At 39.3% G+C, this 21126-nt stretch overlaps 1 protein-coding gene across 1 annotated transcript; it reads right to left on the bottom strand.

The window, feature by feature from the left end:
* Positions 1-765: 765 nt before the first annotated feature.
* CLDN17 (claudin 17) lies at positions 766-3283 on the bottom strand. The gene has a single exon (XM_010800919.4). The coding sequence runs from the start codon at positions 2727-2729 to the stop codon at positions 2052-2054; it is 678 nt and encodes a 225-aa protein (XP_010799221.1). The 5' UTR covers positions 2730-3283; the 3' UTR covers positions 766-2051.
* Between the last annotated feature and the right edge of the window lie 17843 nt (positions 3284-21126).

Genomic DNA, 21126 nt, shown 5'->3' with positions numbered 1-21126 from the left:
GAAATTCATTGAAAATTATTTTTTTGGTGTAGTAGGGTAAAGATTTCAGCAAAGAGAAGGAGGAAGCAGAACTATCATGTCTTTTTTTTTCCAAAAGTACACTTTGATTAATGAAAGAGCAAAGAAAATAATCCTTAGTCCTTAAAATTTTGCCCCATATTCCATAGTTAATATTGTCTCTAGTAATTTTATGATTCTACCTAGAGTTACACAATTTTACTCTTTAGTCTCTGACTAGCAGGAAAACATGCCTCATTTAGATTCTGGGACCCATCCTGCAAAGCTAATTACTTCTTCTGGTGAGCCAAAGGGTAAGACAAATGATTCTATGACAACCCTTAAGCATATATCTTGCTTGTCTTGATGTCTTATTTATTTGCCTGTGTAAGATAAATGACTCCTTTCAACATGCCCAGTGTTTTGGCCTTTCTCAATTAAGCCTGAAAAATACAACAATCTTAGGAAAAATAAATCTAAATTATTGTTTTTCTTATTTTTATTGCTATGATTTGAAGACATTTACATTGCTTTGGACTATAGCATTAATGTATTACTAATTTTTAAAATACAGTTTTATATTACCAAGGGTTTGACTTATCAAAATATTGCTGGTGGTTTGTAGAATGGAATGAGGGTTTGACATTAGCATCTAGCCTTGAGTTATCTATGATTTAATGTTTCAGAGTTATTAGATGATCTTTTGAGGATAGAATTTCATTTTCAAACTGACCCCCCCCACACACACACACAGGCAAATAGACCAAAATCATTGAAAATATGTAACTATTTTACTTTATTATTTTATTATAATAAACATGAACATAAAATAAATATTTGGCAAATGTCTCTTCAATGAAATTATGTATTGTATATGAAATACATTTTTATTATAAAATAAACACAATATTTGAAAAGTGAAAATTGAATAGATAAACATTAATTGATTCATAAGATATTGAAGGAGCATCCCATAGGAGTAGTCTTGCCCCACAAACTCTGTTTTGCCCCATAGACTTTTATCTAGCCATCTCTCCCCTACAATATTGGCATGTTCAATACATAAGAAGTGAAGAATTGAGAAACAAATGCATACAATTTGAGTAAAACAAAATGCTTTATAGATATTTATTTGAGAATAAAAAAAGGATACTTATTTTGGCCTAACTGCCTGAATCATGACCTTGAGTCCTCATTCTACTTAGCATGTATAGACCTGTGCAATGACTAAAGAATAAAACAAGGAACAGAAACCATTCCCTTCAACACCTAGACCTTAATTCATTAATCGGGGCTGTATTTACTTTTGATGGGAATTGAGTGTTCACAGTCTTCTATTGTTGTATCTTATCAAGACAGATAATTCTGTTTGCTTGTAGGTACACATCATAAGTTTTGAAAGCATATTATTTTTCATTTATAAATTGTTTTTCTTTGTATATATAATTCTAAGCAAGTTTAACTATATACATTAGAGGCTTTAAAATCATCTTCTTAAATATCTTAGCAGAAATCAAAGCTCCCTTTCCCTAAAACTGTTTAATTGCTAATGCATTTGAGTTTCCTAAAGGATTAACAAATCTTTTCATTGAACTAGTATTTCCATATTTTGATAAATTCAATTAAAAGCATTATTTGATGTCCATTGTTTTTCAGCTAATTGTTTAAAAAAGAAAGAAGCCATCATTTTGGTTGTCATCATGTTAGTAAATATGTTTTATTGCTATGGCATATCAATAGCAATAGAATTCAGACCTTTTAATAGATAATATATGATAGTGAAAAAAGAGTAATTTATCAGTAGATTACACAAATTGGACTGAAGATTGAGTCTAGAATAGTAAATGCATTTAATACACATGAGGTTAGAGGGTCCGAAGTAAGTCATTTCTCTTCCTGCCACAGGTGACTACAATCTACATGCCCTTTAAACTTCTCATCTCAATTTAAGAGCGGTCATAAAGCAAATTCTCCTGCCTGGCATACTTACAGTTTCTGGCAAGCGTCTATAAAACACATGGATCATAATCCACAGTTCGAGCTGAAAGCAGGTGTTAGACGTAACTGGTGGAAGTCCTACTGAGCACTGCCACTGGCCGTGGTGGATTACGTGCATGTGGCACACGATGCCCAGGGGCTAAATATCTGTGCCTTGGCCTGTTTCGGTTGCAACAGCAGAACCCACAGAGCAGAACCCCTCCGATGATGAGGACCGCGGTAGTGGCCCAGCCGACGAAGAGTGAAGCTCCCAGTTCTCGTTTCTGACCCACGTGGACCGCTGGGTTGTAGAAATCCCTGATGATGTTATTGGCCATCCAGCACACCGGAATCAGAACGAAGATGCCGGTCAGGATAAAGAGGACTCCGGAAATTCCCACGAGGTATGCTTTTGCCCTCCGGTTAGAGCCTGTGCACTGAATCTTCTTCATGCCACAGATACCAACAAGCAGAGCAATCACAGATAAGGCTACAGCCACACACATGAGGGCCCGGGCTGCCTCTAGGGCAGGAGGGAGGGCCAGCAAAGAATCATAGACCTTGCACTGCAACTTATCCTTGGCTTGTCGGACGCAGTTCATCCAGAGGCCTTCCCAGACCCTTTCGAAGACAATAATGTTGCTGCCAATAAAAGCCGATACTCTCCACTGAGGCAGAAGAGTTGTGGTAAGGGTCCCGATCATGCCGAAGAACCCAAGAACCAGTCCAGCGATTTGCAGTGGATAAAATGCCATCACCTTTGTTCTGAAGACTGATCCAATCTGCAACGGGAGCTGCTCACCATTCAGAGCAGAGAGGACCCTGTGAGTCTATGGCAGGCTCTGGTGATGTTCTATCGCTGTTACTGGGCATAACAGTTTAGTCCAAATCCAGAGCAGTGACTGAACTTAACTGGAAGTACCTGTTGTAAATGCATGCTGCCTGTCTACATACACACATTTCTGTATGGATTATTTAGTAGTCATATGGAATTGTTTACCAGCCAATAAGAAGTAGACAGAGGTGTGTCGAGAAATACTGCAGTCAGTGTTCATATTTCTCATGTTATTGTTGTCTAAGCAATGTTGTAATTAAGTGTCAAAGCCACCATTGTGGACTACTAATTACAGAGCTGAAAACTTCCTGTTTGAAAATTACTCTGATGTTTAAGTATAAATATATGTGTTAAGCCACAACTGAAGACAATACCAAAACCTTGCCACTTCTTTGGAGAGCATTTGAAAAACACATTGGATTTTAGATAATGTATTATTCTCTGTTAATCTAAGCCAACTTTCCTTAACATGGTTAAAGAATTCTGGTATTAAAAGGCTTTTGGAATCAAATAAATGTTTAGGTATTATTTTCTACATTTCTGCTGAAGTCATCAGTATTCTAAAAAAAGAGGCATGCTAAGCAAAACCTTCAGATTTCATGCTTTTTTATTTCTAAGATCCATAAAGCAAGGAGAAGCACTTATTATTGAACTTACTGGTAATTATTATATGTTGAATAATACCTTTCTCTCTAGTGAAATCATGTTTATAAATGCTTATTAGCTATTTCTTCAACAGCAGCTTGGAATATATCACATTTATCAAAGCCAAAAGTATATATTCCATTTTTATGGCACCGTATGAAAGTGGCCTTTTGAATTAGCTGTACAATTACTTAAATCCAGATAATAAAAAGCTTTTTAGAGTTGGAAGACAGTTTCAAAGTCATCAGGCTTAAGTTTCCCGTTTTCTAGATGTGGAGTGTGAGGTTTCCGGAGCACTTGGCTAGACTAGCTTTGTAGTGACTGATCCAAGCTTCCCAGATCCCCTGGAGAAGGGAATGGCAACCCACTCCAGTATTCTTGCCTGAGAAATTCCATGGACAGAGGAGCCTAGTGGGCTACAGTCCATGGGGTTGCAAAGAGTTGGACACGATTTAGCAACTAAGTGAAAACAACAGCAACAACAGTGGATCCAGGACTTGTCTCTGATTTATGACATATACCTCCTGATTCTAGTATGACTCAAAAAGAGGAGGATAGGAGTGCTTTTTAAAAACTTTCATATGAATGGGACTAAACCTGACTTTCATGCTATCCCCTTGATAGTTTTTCAAATTTTGAAAGCACGTAAAATTCAGTTGAGACTGTGTGAAAATCCAAGACTCAAGTTGTCATTCTTGATAGCCACATTCCTGCCATTGCTCAGACATCGGGTGGCATGTAGGCTTAATATGAAAAGCATAAGGATTTTGCTGAATCAAATTCTGAATAGGCTACCACCTTGTTCAAATTTTTTCAGTAGTCCTCTATTGCCCCCAGTATAAAAATTCAAATCCCTTAGCATAATGCAAAAGACCCATCCTTGGCCCCTGACCATTTTAACACTTATCTTCTGAACATGACTTCATCCCATGTCTTCACATTCTACTGCAAGGAATCCATTTCAAGGATGAAAACTACTTGAAAGCAAGCACACGGAGCATATTCTAGGTAAGAGGCATTACCGCTTCCAATTACCGCTTCCATTACCACTTTCAGTCAACAATAGGCTAAGAGATAATGGGTGGTCCAATACTATCCAGATTTTAAAAACCTATTGATTTAATTAGAATATGTGAAAACAAGTTTCCAAAAAGGGTTGTCTATCTATCTGTCTACCTATCTATACATCCATCTATCATCTTCCTATCTTATTTGATGTTTTGTTGCTTTCTTACTACCATCTTAGACCAAAGGAGCATTTCCTCTCGAAGAAATGTGAGTCATTGAGGAAACAGATGACTTCTGTATGGTTCACAGTTCCTAACACCAGCTCAGGATGAAGGGTTTTCTCAGCTCTTTGTTTGATGTTGCTGAGACACAAGTTTAACCATTCCCACCCTGAAGGGATTTGCCAACACTATTCTGACTTATTACTTCTATTTCCTCTTCCTCATTCTGCCTCATTTTTACTCCTATCTTTATTTTGTCCTGGAAGTTTCCAACTTCCAGTTTGATTTTTTATCAGATAGAATCTGTCTGTATTACAGATAAACACAAGAAAGAGCACATGTTTACTTAGAATATGGAGGCGCATCTTAAGTTTAAGTATAATCTGAGAAACATAAATAATGCAAGAGCTTCAGCTTGCTTTTGCTTCTCATAGCCAATTGTCAACACCATCATGACTTTTAAAGGGAGATATTGTTTGCCTGTCCAACATTTCTGTGAATCTTATTCCCTCCCTCTTCCTCAGGGGCCCTTGGTCCATTGACACCCCATCTCTTTATAGCACCTATGGCTTCTCCATCTCTCTGTGTTGGCCTTTGGAATAGAAACATACTCAATTATCTTTCATATTAAAATTCTATTCTGCCCGATCTATAGCCCCTGGTATGTATTCATATATATCTTTTCTATCCACCTTCACATTTTCCACTTGCAAGAAATGTAACAGAATTTTGGGACATCTACACTATTGTATTCAGAGATTACTTTCATATTCTCACTTAATTGTCCTTTCTGTAAAGATCAAAATAAACCATCATCTTCTAGTTGATGTGGTAAACAACACATGCCTTGGAGAGAGGTTTGTTTCAGTCTTGGCTTGATGTCTTGGCCATCAAATATTGGCCTGTTTTGAACTTCTCAAAACTGTCTGTTTTAAAAAAGGAAGATAATAATGATACCAACCTCATAGGGCTTCTTTGAAGATTGTTTCATGGAATATGTGCAAAGGACCTGACTTTGAGGAAGTCCCCAGGAAAGGCTTGCTGCAATGTTGTCTCTTTTGCTTTTGTTTTATTATCCTGCTTACTTCTTCTCTACTTGCTCATCCTTGGTCTTTTCATTCTATTAGTGCCGTGACCCAGGTCTGTTTGGTCTGGTTGTTCCAGGATTCTGTATATAGCTTAATACCCTTCTCTCCTAGAACATGCTGTCTGGGGAGTTTCACCCAGGGCCATAACTTTTACTATATCTTGTCAGGTTACAAGTTTCTAATCTTCTGTCTTCAACCCAGGCCTCTCTCTGCTTATTATCCTGGGTTTTTATTTTGTTTTGCTTCTCTCAGCCCCTCAGTCAGTAGGAAACTCTGGAGCTCCTATGCCCTTCCAACTGCTGAGAGTGCTCACCTACATCCATCTTTGGGTATTTCCTAAAAACAACCATCTCACTGAAATCACTCTACATTCACGAGAGTGTTAGTTGCTCATTTGTGTCTGACGCTTTGCGACCCATGGACTGCAGCCCGCCAGGCTCTTCTGTCTATGGGATTCTCCAGGCAAGAATACCAGAGTGGGCTGCCATTCCCTTCTCCAGGGGATCTTCCTGATCCAGGGATTGAACCCAGGTCTCCTGCACTGCAGGCAGATTCTTTACCATCTGAGCCACCAGGGAAGTGGACATTCATTCATGGGGACAGTCTATATCTAACGATTGACTGATCAATACAGGACTGTACAGGTTAGCCCACTATCCCCAAGTAGGGGTTACCTCTAAGGGGCCCTCCTAGTTCCAGTGCTTACTGTGGAGTTAGCTTAGGCCTTCACTGAGTCTGTACTACAACTTGACTTTTTATTTCCAATTCTCTTCCTTTTCTTCTTTCCCTCAGATAGGAACACTCTATAGTAAACCCAATATGCCCCAATCTCCACCAATAGAGTCTGCTTCTCAAGGAGCCCAATCACTCTGATCGACAACTTATTGTAATTTATTAAAGATGTTTCTTGTTCTAACATCACTATGCCTTAGTTTGCCTTTCAGCATTCTTACTTGAATCATCTTATCAATAATAATATCTTATCTTGTCTCCTTTCCTCTGATATTACTCCACTGACGACCATAAAGACTTCGCTGAAACAAATTCTGAACATGCCACCACCTTGATTAAATCTTTTCTTCTCTTTCTCTGTTGCCCTCAAGATAAAATCCAAATCCCTTAGCACAATGCAAAAGACCCATCCATGGCTTGGCCTCTGCCCAATTTTAACATTTATCTTCTGAACATGTCTTCATCCCATGTCTTCACAGACCTCACATTTCAGTGAGAGTAGTAAATATTTTTTTTTAAATTGCATGCACAAAAACATGCAGGTCCAAATTGAGATAGAGCTAGAGATAAAAATATAGGGTATTTAGGTATATAGAAAACATAGGGTATAAAGAGAGTGCAAACAGATGAGATCTTAATTTTAATTACAGGGTGAAGAAAAGGCTCTCTGACAAGGGGGTATTTAAGCTATAATCTGAAGCTTGAGGAAAAATTAGGCAGATCATCAGATAAAGAGTGAGGTAAGGAGGATTCTGGTCATGGGAGACTGGCTGGGTGAAGGCACTGAAGCCAAAGAGAGCTTGGGGCTAATGTGGGTGGAAGACCTTGTGCAAGAGGGAGGTGAGAACTGCTGAAGGGCACATGAGGCTGAAATACAGGCAGCATCCAGATACACAGGGCCATGTGAACCATTTAATGATCTTCTGCCGAGATCAATGCAAAATCAGTTAAAGATTTTAAGCATCAAGTTGACGTGATCAAAACTGTACTAACAAAATATAATAAGGGCCTACTTTATAGCTCAGAGAACTCTATTCAACACTCTGTGATAACCTATATGGAAAAATAATCTAAAAATGAGTAATTATATATATTGGTTTCCCAGGTGGCACTAGTGGTAAAAAATCTGGCTGCCAATGCAGAAGACATAAGAGGTTCAGTTTCAATCCCTGGGTCAGGAAGAGCCCCTGGAGGAGGGCATGACAACCCATTCCAGGATTCTTGCTGGAGAATCTCACAGAGAGGATCCTGGTGGGCTTTGGTCCAGAGAGTCAGACACAACTAAAGCGACTTAGCATGCATGCATGGACATACGTCTTTGTATAACTGATTCACTCTGTTGTACACCTGAAACTCATCCAACATTGTAAAGCAAATATACGCCAATAGATTTTTTTTTAGAAAAGCTTCTATTTGGTGGGAAGAGATTAGAAAAGTATCCAATTGAACATGAAGAAACCGGTTGGAGGGTTACTGCAATACTCCAAATGTGAGAAGATGCAAGTTAGGGTAGAGTAGCTGAAATGTAGAGGACTGAGTAGATTTGCTATATATAGCAGTTATAACTGACAAGGGTGAGTGCCAGATTAAGGTGGGGGAATGTGTCAGAGAGCACAGTCATATCATTGGTATGAGCACCATTGTACACAGGGATTCACGTACTGAGGTGAGAGACACTCAGGGATGGCCAACCTTTCAGAAACAGATCAAGAGTTAAGTTTCAGGTGTGAACCCTGTGAGCCATCCCAGTAAAGAATGCAGAAAATCAGATTCTGAGGAATGCATAGGAATGGTCTGGATTGTACACAGAAGAATCCACACCCTCCATCCTGTCCACAAAATCATCTATGATTAGAACACAAGCAGTGAGAGGAATCTGACAGACTGCTGACTTACTCTCTCTTCACATCCTCCTGGGCCTTGTTCTGAGGCCTTAAAGAATCTAATTGAGGCTGAGGAAGTTTGCAAAAATGTGTCTGAGTTTTACCTGCAGCATCAGCTTCCAGTGAATAGCGGTGGAGGTAGAACATCAGAATGGAAGAATGAGGATTCACGAAGTATCCTCATCTTGCCTGATTTTTCTCCCCTCCCAAGAGTTCCACACCTCAAAATATTCAGATATTCTGCTAACTTATTGCGTTCTATTTTGAAAGACACTCTCCTGTCCTTCTTCATGTCCAGTTCAAGTTTTAACAAGTATAAATGAGTGGAAAAATTTTAATTGAATGCCTGTTGGATTGATTTGAGCTCTATGTAAGTAAATGTGTGAATACACATGGAGGAGAAGGGGATGACAGAGGATGAGATGCTAGGATGGCATCACTGACTCAATGGACATGAGTTTGAGCAAGCTCTGGGAGACGGTGAGGGACAGGGAGTCCAGTGTGCTGCAATCTCTGGGGTCACAAAGAGTCAGACAGGACTCAACAACAATATATAGAAAATTTTACTTTATTATTGATTTTCATATATGCTATCCCTTCACCCTTGTTCATACATACACATTGCCCACTTGAGAATTATTCATTCTTCTTTAAATTTTGATCCAGATTTTGTCTAAGAGAAACTTCTGAATTATCAGAGTATGAATGGATGCTCAGTCGTATAGTCCTCTTTGCAAACCCATGGAGCCCACCAGGCTCCTCTGTCCATGGGATTTCCCAGGCAAAAGTCCTGGAGTGGGTTGTGATTTCTTCCTCCAGGGGATCTTCCAAAACCAGAAACTGAACCCTCCTCGTCTCCTGCAACTTCTGAATTGGAGAAAGGTTCTTTACCACTGTGCCACCTGGGAAGCTCCTTATCAGAGTGTATTAGACTCCAATCCCATCCCTTCATTTCTGCCTTTTTTTTTTTTTTTTTTGCATTTAACGCATAATAATATGCATTTTCCTCCATAACATTTTTCATTTGTTCTAAACAGATATACATTTCTGTTTATGTTTACTCAAGCCTGTTTCCCATCTAGAGTATAGATTCTATGAAAACAGAGACCATCTACTTTATTAACTGCTATAGTCACACAGCATAGCAGAGAGGCTGACCCAGAGTAGGACCATAGTAGCCTGCCCAGGAAATATTGTTTGAGCTAATGATGAATTAATTATTAGTACAATGCTTCATTTAGTTAGGCTATTCTTTAATTTAAGGATTAGCATTTAATTATATCTTCTTAAATTATAAGTTCATAGTTTGAATACTTTTCTACAGAGTTAAAGACTGGATTTATGTAAGGAAATACACTACATAACAGTTTAAATATCTCATGTGTTAATAAAACATTTTCTATTCCAGGAATGAATTTGGGGGTCATCTAAAATCCAACTAATCCAGGTGGCTTACTACCACCACCTGGTTCATCAAATTTATCCTGTTACCTTCCATTATTACTCAAATTCAACTGTTTTAAGGCTACTTTCAAGGCTACTTACATGCCAGTATTTAAAATGGACTTTTCTGTGAAATCAATCAGGGAAATTTGAATTCGCTCCAATGCAAACGTGTGTTAAATGTATGTGTTTTTGCTTTTGTGTACAAAGTTGAGTATATGCTACAAAAATCCCTGAATTTATCCTCCTTCCCTTCCTTTTCTTTCTCTTCTTTCTTTTTTCAGTCTCATAGAGCTGCAGAAATAATTAAGAAGACTTGTTAAAAAGGAAAACAAGACAAGAAGTCTTGTGATTAATGAAAAACAAATGGAATTTTTGAGACGGGGTACAACAAGAATAGGAAATAGGAGGTAAAAATGACATGAAGTTTGTCATAACATATGTGCCACATTTCCTAAGCACTGGCCTTGAATTTGTATCTAAGCCTTTTAGCGTTAAGGCAAAGTGTCCAGACCATATAAACAAAAGTATTTCTTCAGGAGTTGGATCACTCGTCTTGCTTCTGACAAGAGGGAAAAAAAATCTCTTTTACTGTGGAATAGAATGAACAACATCCTTGCGGTGAATATAGCAGACAAATTGGCCCAGGTGTTCTTCTTTTATGGGAATCTAAATAAGATGGCCCAGGTGTTCCGGTCTTAGAGCAATGGTTCTCAGCCCTGACTTCACATTAGAATTGCCTGGAGGAGCTTTGAGACAATACCCATGAAACAGGGCCCCACCCCAGATCCATTAAACCAGAATTCTAGGACTCAGGCCCTAGCATCAGTATTTTTGTTTTTGTTATTTTTCTTTATAATTGCATCACTATTTTCAAAGCACCCTCTGTGACACTACTATGCAGTCAGATCAGGAACCCTGCTTAAAAGCCTCTATTCTGGTGGTTCTCAGTTTTGGTTTTTAATTCCAATCATATTTATTAACCATATCAAATCCCATATTAAATCAAAACAGCTCAAGATGGGATCCAGGAATCAGTATTTTGGGTGCGGGGCCGGGGCGGGGGGGTGGGGGCTGGGGGCGGCGCAGCGGGGGGGGCATGCCACGCAGCATGTGGGATCTTAGTTCTTGGATCAGGGCTCAAAAGCTTGCCCCTGGCAATGGAGGCATGGAGTTTTAACCACTGATGACCAGGGAAGTCTCCAGGCATCAGTATTTTTAAGTATCTTAGGTGATTTTAGTATGCAGCTAAGATAGAGGAAATCAGTCCTGAATATTCATTGGAAAGACTGATGCTGAAGCTGAAACTCCAATACTTTGGCCACGTGATGCGAAGAACTGACTCATTGAAAAAGACCCTGATGCCGGGAAAGATTGAAGGCGGGAGGCGAAGGGGACAACAGAGGATAAGATGGTTGGATAGCATCACCAACTCGATGGACATGAGTTTGAGCAAGTTCTGGGTGTTGGTGGTGGACAGGGAAGCCTGGCATGCTGCCATCCATGGGGTCGCAGAGAGTCAGACAAGACTGCGAGACTGAACAGAACTGAACTGAGCTGAAGACAGAGTCACTGATCTGTATGAATGGATGGATTGTATATCCTTAAAGTAATTTCACATCAATATTATTTCTTTCAGTAGAGCTGTTGAGACTTGAGAGTGACTTTGGGGTTATGCTCCTTGACAAGAACCTACAGGGTAAATATTTTACATTGCTGGGTAAACTGAGTCTTATGTGAATAGGTGGTGAACAGCTTTGAAATAAAAATGATGAATGTATTGCTCTTATCTCTCTGCAATTAGGAAATGTTATTTCTTAAAAAGCAGAGTAAGGACATGATATTTACCAATTGTAGTTGAAACTTCCTCAACTGGAGTATTAGCACAGTGTTTCTAATTGTAAATTATGTTCAATACCTTTGAAAAACAAGTTAGAATTTTTACATTATAATACTATATTACTTCACTTATGTTCAGACATAAAATGTGGAATAAACTTTAATGCTTACAGTCCTTACAAAAGCCACAAAACCAAAATAAAGTTAATTACAAACAAGACTGCACAACTGATAAAATTTAAATTATCATTAGTTTGATATCGTATATAATATTAAAATTTGAAACTATATCCTGGATATTAGGAGAAGGCGATGGCACCTCACTCCAGTACTCTTGCCTGGAAAATCCCATGGACAGAGGAGCCTGGTGGGCTGCAGTCCATGGGATCGCTAAGAGTCGGACAGGACTGAGCGACTTCACTTTCACTTTTCACTTGCATGCATTGGAGAAGGAAATGGCAACCCACTCCAGTGTTCTTGCCTAGAGAATCCCAGGGATGGGGGAGCCTGGTGGGCTGCCGTCTATGGGGTCACACAGAGTCGGACACGACTGAAGTGACTTAGCAGTAGCAGCCAAAAGATACACTTTCATAATTTGTCCTCCACTTGTCACTTTTTTTTAATTTGTTGGATTTTGAATGTGATACATCATTATTTGAAGCATTGATTTATCATTGTCATTTATTTTTCATTATAACAATAAAATTATTCTTAGTGTGATCCACTATTATGATGAGCCAAAATATTTGAAAGCATTTCTCTTAAGTAAAATATGGCAAATTAAAAGGTACTGTTCATTATTGCATATTTATATCTATATTAAATAATGAACTGTTGCAAAATTCAGATCTGTTTATTATGTTTGATCCAAATATGAGAAAAATCAGCAAGTTCTTCCTTTCATTTGATGTTGCCTAAGTGTCTCTGCATGTCGTAAAGTTCAATAACCCACTTTTTGATTGTGAACTCTACATATGCACAGTGTACCATGATCACATTTGACCTTTATTTTGAAAATGATTCCAGTGTAAAATGTCATTTTCATGGAGGCAAGTCAATGTCTCTATTAGTTGATTTAGAAAACTGAACCCTAATGTTGAATTTCTTTACAATGAAAAATTATCACTGCAGAAGATCAGTTCAGTTTAGTCACTCAGTCATGTCTGACTCTGCGAACCCATGGACTGCGGCACGCCAGGCCTCCCTGTCCATCACCAACTCCAGGAGTTTACTCAGACTCGTGTCCATTGAGTCAGTGATGCCATCCAACCATCTCATCCTCTGTCATCCCCTTCTCCTCCCACCTTCAATCTTTCCCAGCATCAGGGTCTTTTCAAGTGAGTCAGCTCTTGACATCAGGTGGCCAAAGTATTGGAGTTTCAGCTTCAACATCAGTCCTTCCAATGAACACCCAGGACTGATCTCCTTTAGAATGGACTGGTTGGATCTCCTTGCAGTCCAAGGGACTCTCAAGAGTCTTCTCCAACACCACAGTTCAAAAGCATCAATTCATCGGTGCTCAGCTTTCTTTATAGTCCGACTCTCACATCCATATATGACTACCGGAAAAACCATAGCCTTGACTAGACGGACCTTTGTTGGCAAAGTAATGTCTCTGCTTTTTAACATACTATCTAGGTTGGTCATAGCTTTTCTTCCAAGAAGGAAGTGTCTTTTAATTTCACAGCTTCAATCACCATCTGCAGTGATTTTGGAGCCCAGAAAAATAAAGTCTGACACTGTTTCCACTGTTTCCCCATCTATTTCCCATCGAGTGATGGGACCAGATGCCACGATCTTCGTTTTCTGAATGTTGAGCTTTAAGCCAACTTTTTCACTCTCCTCTTTCACTTTCATCAAGAGGCTTTTTAGTTTTTCTTCACTTTCTGCCATAAGGGTGGTGTCATCTGGATACCTGAGATTATTGATATTTCTCCCAGAAATCTTGATTCCAGCTTGTGCTTCTTCCAGCCTAGCGTTTGTCATGATGTACTCTGCATATAAGCTAAATAAGCATGGTGACAATATACAGGCTTGATGTACTCCTTTTCCTATTTGGAACCAGTCTGTTGTTCCATGTCCAGTTCTGACTGTTGCTTCCTGACCTGCATACAGATTTCTCAAGAGGCAGGTCAGGTGGTCTGGCATTCCCACCTCTTTAAGAGTTTTCCACAGTTTGTGGTGATCCACACAGTCAAAGGCTTTGGCATAGTCAATAAAGCAGAGATAGATGTTTTTCTGGAACTCTCTTGCTTTTTTGATGATCCAGCAGATATTGGCAATTTGATCTCTGATTCCTCTGCCTTTTCTAAAATCAGCTTGAACATCTGGAAGTCCACAGTTCACATACTTTTGAAGCCTAGCTTGGAGAATTTTGAGCATTACTTTACTAGTGTATGAGATGAGTGCAATTGTGTGGTAATGAAAGGTTGTTGTTGAATCAAGCAAAGACACCGGGATTCTTGGGCCCCCGAGAAGAATTCAATCCGGAGCCAGAGAAGAGGCTTGATCGCTCAAAGCTTTTGTGTAATAAAGTTTTATTAAAGTATAAAGGAGATAGAGAAAGCTTCTGACATAGGTATCAGAGTGGGGCAGAAAGAGTACCCCCTGCTAGTCTTCAGCAGGATGTTATATAGTCACTAGCAGTCTGTTAATGAAAGAAAGGAATGTCTTAAAACTCAGAATGGCACCAGGCCCCTCACCCATAAGATGCATTTTAGGATAATCTTGGCACCAAATGGTTTATCCTGGGCCATAAAATGATTAACTTGAATCTTGAAGAAGGGCAGACCACCATACAAATAGTTTTATTTACATAGATTAGGGGAACAATATCTGAGTATAACATACTGGTTTGTCAAGTAGGTTCTGAGCCAAGAGGCAAACCAACTTGAAGACCTAGTCTGGGGTAAATGCATAGTACATTAGCATAGCTTAAAACAAACATTTCCATAAGAAAAAGGCATTGGTTATCTCTAGGTTTGAGAATAGTTAACTTCAGGTGAAACCAGGTGTCATTATGGCAACACAGTATTTTAAGAGAAACCTCCTTTTAAATTTGTATAGAGAAGGAAAAAATATCCCTAGTTTGTTTCCTCCTGCCTCTTAAGAGAGATAAAGATGTCTGACACTTGCAGGCTATTTCCTCCCTTTGGAGACCCCTGGCCTTCCTGCCTGTTACCCTCTCAGTAGTTTGAGCATTCTTTGGCATTGCCTTTCTTCGGGATTGGAATGAAAACTGACGTTTTCCAGTCCTTCTCCAGATATGCAAAAGATCATAGCTATATAAATAGTAAAACTAGTTCAACCAGTAACTGTATTATGCAGACCAAATATTCTTACTTGAAAGTATGAACAAGCCAACCTGGAAGAATTCAGATGCACATTAAGCCCATTACATGTTCAGTATTTCCACTTTAGATAATCACAGGGGTCAATCATAATTGCAGCTGTCATGCAGATAATCCAACATAATTGAAAACACTCATTGAGCAGATGTGTCTCCAGATATACTGGATACGCTCATGTTTCTATGGACATCAGTTTAAACAATATCAAAGTGCCTTTCTAACCCTTGGTTTACCCTTGAGTATAAATGGGTTAAATGACATGTGAACATAAATTGGTTAACATTAAATATAGTAAACAAGTTTTTCATACACTAATTTTATAATCAAAATTTATCAAAATGTATCCAATCAATAATTAATTTTATGACTTTTTTGAGATAAGCTTAACAAATGTGACAGTCCATTTTGTCATATTATATATATGTACGTATATATATTAAGAATAGATTTAAATTAAAAAAAAATAAAGAAGTTAGTATAGGGAGTTTCTATACTTCACACCCAGTTTCATCTATCACTAATAATCATTCATCAGTATGGGATATTGGTTGCAATTAATAAAAATACTGATGCATTCTTATCAACTGAAGTTCATAGTTTATTTAGATTTTCGAGTTTTTAACTGATATTTTTTCTCTGTTCCAAGAGTCTATCCATGATACCACACTATCTTTGGTTATAAAGTTTCCTTAGACCCCTTTTGTCTATGACAGTTCCTCAGACTGTCCTTGGATTAAATGACCATAAAAGTTGAAGAGTACTATTCATTGTGTAGGATGACGTTCCATTGGAATTTACCTCATATTTTTCTCATGATTAGATTGTGATTATGGCTTTAGGAGGTCAGAAACAAAGTGCCAGTCTCATCACATCATATCAGATATACAAGCTCTGGAGAACAATATGGATGTTCCTTAAATAAAACTGCCATAAGACCGAGCAGTCTTAGGCATACACCTGGACAAAGTTCAGTTCAGTTCAGTCGCTCAATCGTGTCTGACTCTTTGTGACCCCATGGACCACAACACACCAGGCCTCCCTGTCCATCACCAACTTCCAGAGCTTGCTCAAACTCATGTCCATGAAGTTGGTGATGCCATCCAACCATCTCATCCTCTTTTGTCCCCTTCTCCTTCTGCCTTCACCCCAGCATTAGGGTCTTTTCCAATGAGCATGGCCCCTCCCATCAGAATAAGACCCAGTTTCCCCCACAGTCATTCTCTCCCATCAGGAATCTTCCATCAGCCTCTTATCCTTATGTGGACCAAATGAACACCACAATCACAGAAAACTAATCAAACTGATCACTTGGGGCACAACCTTGTCTAACTCAATGAAACTATGAGACATGCCCTGTAGGGCCGCCCAAGATGGACGGGTCATGGTGGAGAGTTCTGGCGAAACGTGGTCCACTGGAGAAGAGAATGGCAAACCACTTCAGTATTCTTGCCTTGAGAACCCCATGAAAAAGAAAAGAACACCTGGAGAAAACCATAATTCAAAAAGACAGATGCATCCCAAAGTTCACTGCAGCAATTTTAAATAGACAAGATACGTTAGCAACCAAAATGTCCATTGACACAGGAATGGACAAAGAAGAAGTGGTACATATATACAACGGAATACTCAGTTCAGTTCAGTTCAGTCGCTGAGTCATGTCTGACTCTTCGTGACCCCATGAATCACAGCACACCAGGCCTCCCTGTCCATCACCAACTCCCGGAGTTCACTCAGACTCATGTCCATCGAGTCAGTGATGCCATCAGCCATCTCATCCTCTGTCGTCCCCTTTTTCTCCTGCCCCCAATCCCTCCCAGCATCAGAGTCTTTTCCAATGAGTCAACTCTTCGCATGAGGTGGCCAAAGTACTGGAGTTTCAGCTTTAGCATCATTCTCTCCAAAGAAATCCCAGGGCTGATCTCCTTCAGAATGGACTGGTTGGATCTCCTTGCAGTCCAAGGGACTCTCAAGAGTCTTCTCCAACACCACAGTTCAAAAGCATCAATTCTTCAGCACTCAGCCTTCTTCACAGTCCAACTCTCACATCCATACATGACCACTGGAAAAACCATAGCCTTGACTAGACGAACCTTTGTTGGAAAAGTAATGTCTCTGCTTTTCAATATGCTATCTAGGTTGGTCATAACTTTTCTTCCAAGGAGTAAGCGTCTTTTAATTTCATGGCTGCAGTCACCATCTGCAGTGATTTTGGAGCCCAGAAAAATAAACTCTGATACTGTTTCCACTGTTTCCCCATCTATTTCCCATGAAGTGATGGGACCGGATGCCATGATCTTTGTTTTCTGAATGTGGAGCTTTAAGCCAACTTTTTCACTCTCCACTTTCACTTTCATCAAGAGGCTTTTGAGTTCCTCTTCACTTTCTGCCATACATAAGGGTGGTGTCACCTGCATATCTGAGGTTATTGATATTTCTCCCAGGAATCTTGATTCCAGCTTGTGTTTCTTCCAGTCCAGCGTTTCTCATGATGTACTGTGCATAGAAGTTAAACAAGCAGGGTGACAATATACAGGCTTGACGTACTCCTTTTCCTATTTGGAACCAGTCTGTTGTTCCATGTCCAGTTCTAACTGTTGCTTCCTGACCAGCATACAGATTTCTCAAGAGGCAGGTCAGGTGGTCTGGTATTCCCATCTCTTTCAGAATTGTCCACAGTTTATTGTGATCCACACAGTCAAAGGCTTTGGCATAGTCAATAAAGCAGAAATAGATGCTTTTCTGGAACTCTCTTGCTTTTTCGATGATCCAGCAGATGTTGGCAATTTGGTCTCTGGTTCCTCTGCCTTTTCTAAAACCAGCTTGAACATCAGGAAGTTCACGGTTGCTGAAGCCTGGCTTGGAGAATTTTGAGCATTACTTTACTAGCATGTGAGATGCGTGCAATTGTGCGGTAGTTTGAGCATTCTTTGGCATTACCTTTCTTTGGGATTGGAATGAAAACTGACCTTTTCCAGTCCTGTGGCCACTGCTGAGTTTTCCAAATTTGCTAGCATATTGAGTGCAGCACTTTCACAGCATCATCTTTCAGGATTTGAAATAGCTCAACTGGAATTCCATCACCTCCACTAGCTTTGTTCGTAGTGATGCTTTCTAAGGCCAACTTGACTTCACATTCCAGGATGTCTGGCTCTAAATGAGTGATCATATCATCATGATTATCTGGGTCATGAAAATCTTTTTTTGTACAGTTCTTCTGTGTATTCTTGCCACCTCTTCTTAATATCTTCTGCTTCTGTTAGGTCCATACCATTTCTGTCCTTTATTGAGCCCATCTTTGCATGAAATGTCCCCTTGATATCTCTAATTTTCTTGAAGAGATCTCTAGTCTTTCTCATTCTGTTGTTTTCTTCTATTTCTTTACACTGATTGCTGAGGAAGGCTTTCTTATCCTCTTCTTGCTATTCTTTGGAACTCTGCATTCAGATGTCTATATCTTTCCTTTTCTCCTTTGCTTTTTGCTTCTCTTCTTTTCACAGCTATTTGTAAGGCCTCCCCAAGACAGCCATTTTGCTTTTTTGGATTTCTTTTTCATGGGGATGGTCTTGATCTGTCCCCTGTACAATGGAATATTACTCAGCCATTAAAAAGAACAAATAATACCATTTGCAACAACATGGGATGGACCTAGAGACTGTTAAGTTGAGTGAAATAAGCCAGACAGAGAAAGACAAATATCATACGGTATCATTTATATGTGGACTCTAAAAATGGTACAATGAACTTATTTACAGAATAGAAACAGACTTGCAGATGTAGAAAAACTTATGGTTACTGGGGGAAGTAGGGATGAGTGGGGAGGGGGATAAATTAGGAGACTGGGACTGACATATACACATTATTATATATAAAATAAATTACTAATAAGGACCTACTGTGTAACACAGGGAGCTTTTACTCAATACCCCATAAAGATTTATATGGGAAACAAAATTAAAAAGAGTTGCTGTTGTTTAGTCAATAAGCTGTGTCTGATTCTTTTGTGAACCCATGAACTGTAGCCTGCCAAGCTACTCTGTCCAAAGGATTTTTTATGCAAGAATACTGGAGTGGGTTGCCATTTCCTTCTCTAGTATGTATGTATATGTATAACTGATTCATTTTGCTGTATAGAAGAAAGTGACACAACATTATAAATCAAATGAAATTAAAAGACGCTTACTCCTTGGAAGGAAAGTTATGAACAACCTAGATAGCATATTCAAAAGCAGAGACATTACTTTGCCAACAAAGGTTCGTCTAGTCAAGGCTATGGTTTTTCCTGTGGTCATGTATGGATGTGAGAGTTGGACTGTGAAGAAGGCTGAGCGCCAAAGAATTGATGCTTTTGAACTGTGGTGTTGGAGAAGACTCTTGAGAGTCCATTGGACTGCAAGGAGATCCAACCAGTCCATTCTGAAGGAGATCAGCTCTGGGATTTCTTTGGAAGGAATGATGCTAAAGCTGAAACTCCAGTACTTTGGCCACCTCATGCGAAGAGTTGACTCATTGGAAAAGGCTCCGATGCTGGCAGGGATTGGGGGCAAGAGGAGAAGGGGACGACAGAGGATGAGATGGCTGATGGCATCACTGACTCAATGGACGTGAGTCTGAGTGAACTCCGGGAGTTGGTGATGGACAGGGAGGCCTGGTGTGCTGCGATTCATGGGGTCCCAAAGAGTTGGACACAACTGAGGGACTGATCTGATCTGATACTCCAATAAAAAGTTTTTTTTTTAAATAGAAAATGAATGAATAACATTGTTTCAATTAATTACATGCTAAAAATTCTTCCCCTTTCATTAAATACTTTTCTTTGAAATAATTGTTACAGTTGAACGTCAGCCTATTATATAACTCTATATTACTTTAAGGACTAATGGTAAATTATAAAAAGCACCAGATATAATGTCTAGTATACAGTAGGAACTCAAGAAACAATACATTAAAATAAATTGATAAATTAAAAATTTTATTTAACCAATCTGGCAGAAACTAAAGAGGAACTAAAAAGCTTCTTGATGAAAGTGAAAGAGGAGAGTGAAAAAGTTGGCTTAAAGCTCAACATTCAGAAAACTAAGATCATGGCTTCTGGTCCCATCACTTCATGGGAAATAGATGGGGAAACAGTGGAAACAGTGTCAGACTTTGTTTTTGGGCGTTCCAAAATCACTGCAGATGGTGACTACAGCCATGAAATTAAAAGACGCTTACTCCTTGGAAGGAAAGTTATGACCAACCTAGATAGCATGTTCAAAAGCAGAGACATTACTTTGCCAACAAAGGTCCGTCTAGTCAAGGCTATGGTTTTTCCAGTGGTCATGTATGGATGCGAGAGATGGACTGTGAAGAAAGCTGAGCGCCAAAGAATTGATGCTTTTGAACTGTGGTGTTGGAAAAGACTCTTGAGAGTCCCTTGGACTGCAAGGAGATGCAACCAGTCCATTCTGAAGGAGATCAGCCCTGGGATTTCTTTGGAAGGAATGAACCTAAAGCTGAAACTCCAGTACTTTGGCTACCTCATGTGAAGAGTTGACTCACTGGAAAAGACTCTGCTGCTGGGAGGGATTGGGGGCAAGAGGAGAAGGGGACGACAGAGGATGAGATGGCTGGATGGCATCACTGACTTGATGGACATGAGTTTGAGATGGGAAATGGTGATGGACAGGGAGGCCTGGCGCGCTGCGATTCATGGGGTCGCAAAGAGTCAGACATGACTGAGCGACTGAACTGAACTGAACTAGTTTGTTTTGACTTTTTAAATTTCCTCTTGAGCATTTCTGGCTATTTTATTAGATTTTAATCAGGTCATATAATACAAATACTGTACAAATTTTTAGCTTATGTTTTATATTACTGTTCACCAGCAGCACTTGAAAGTACCTATTACTGTATTTCTTTACCATTACTGGGTTATCATAACAAGAAGATCCATTTAACAGGTGAAGTACTGTGTCTTAATTTCTTTGATTACTGGTGAGATTAAACTACTATACAGTTGACCCTTGAAAACCATTAGTTTGAATTGCATTAATCACTTATAGGTGGATTTTTTTTCCCTAATAGTAACTAATACAGTACTGCACATTTGCAGTTTTTTTGTTTGAATCC

This window comes from Bos taurus, chromosome 1 (genome assembly GCF_002263795.3).
Source record: "Bos taurus isolate L1 Dominette 01449 registration number 42190680 breed Hereford chromosome 1, ARS-UCD2.0, whole genome shotgun sequence".
NCBI lineage: Eukaryota > Metazoa > Chordata > Mammalia > Artiodactyla > Bovidae > Bos > Bos taurus.
Note: the sequence above shows the minus strand (reverse complement) of the source record. Positions and strands in the feature narration are given on the sequence as shown.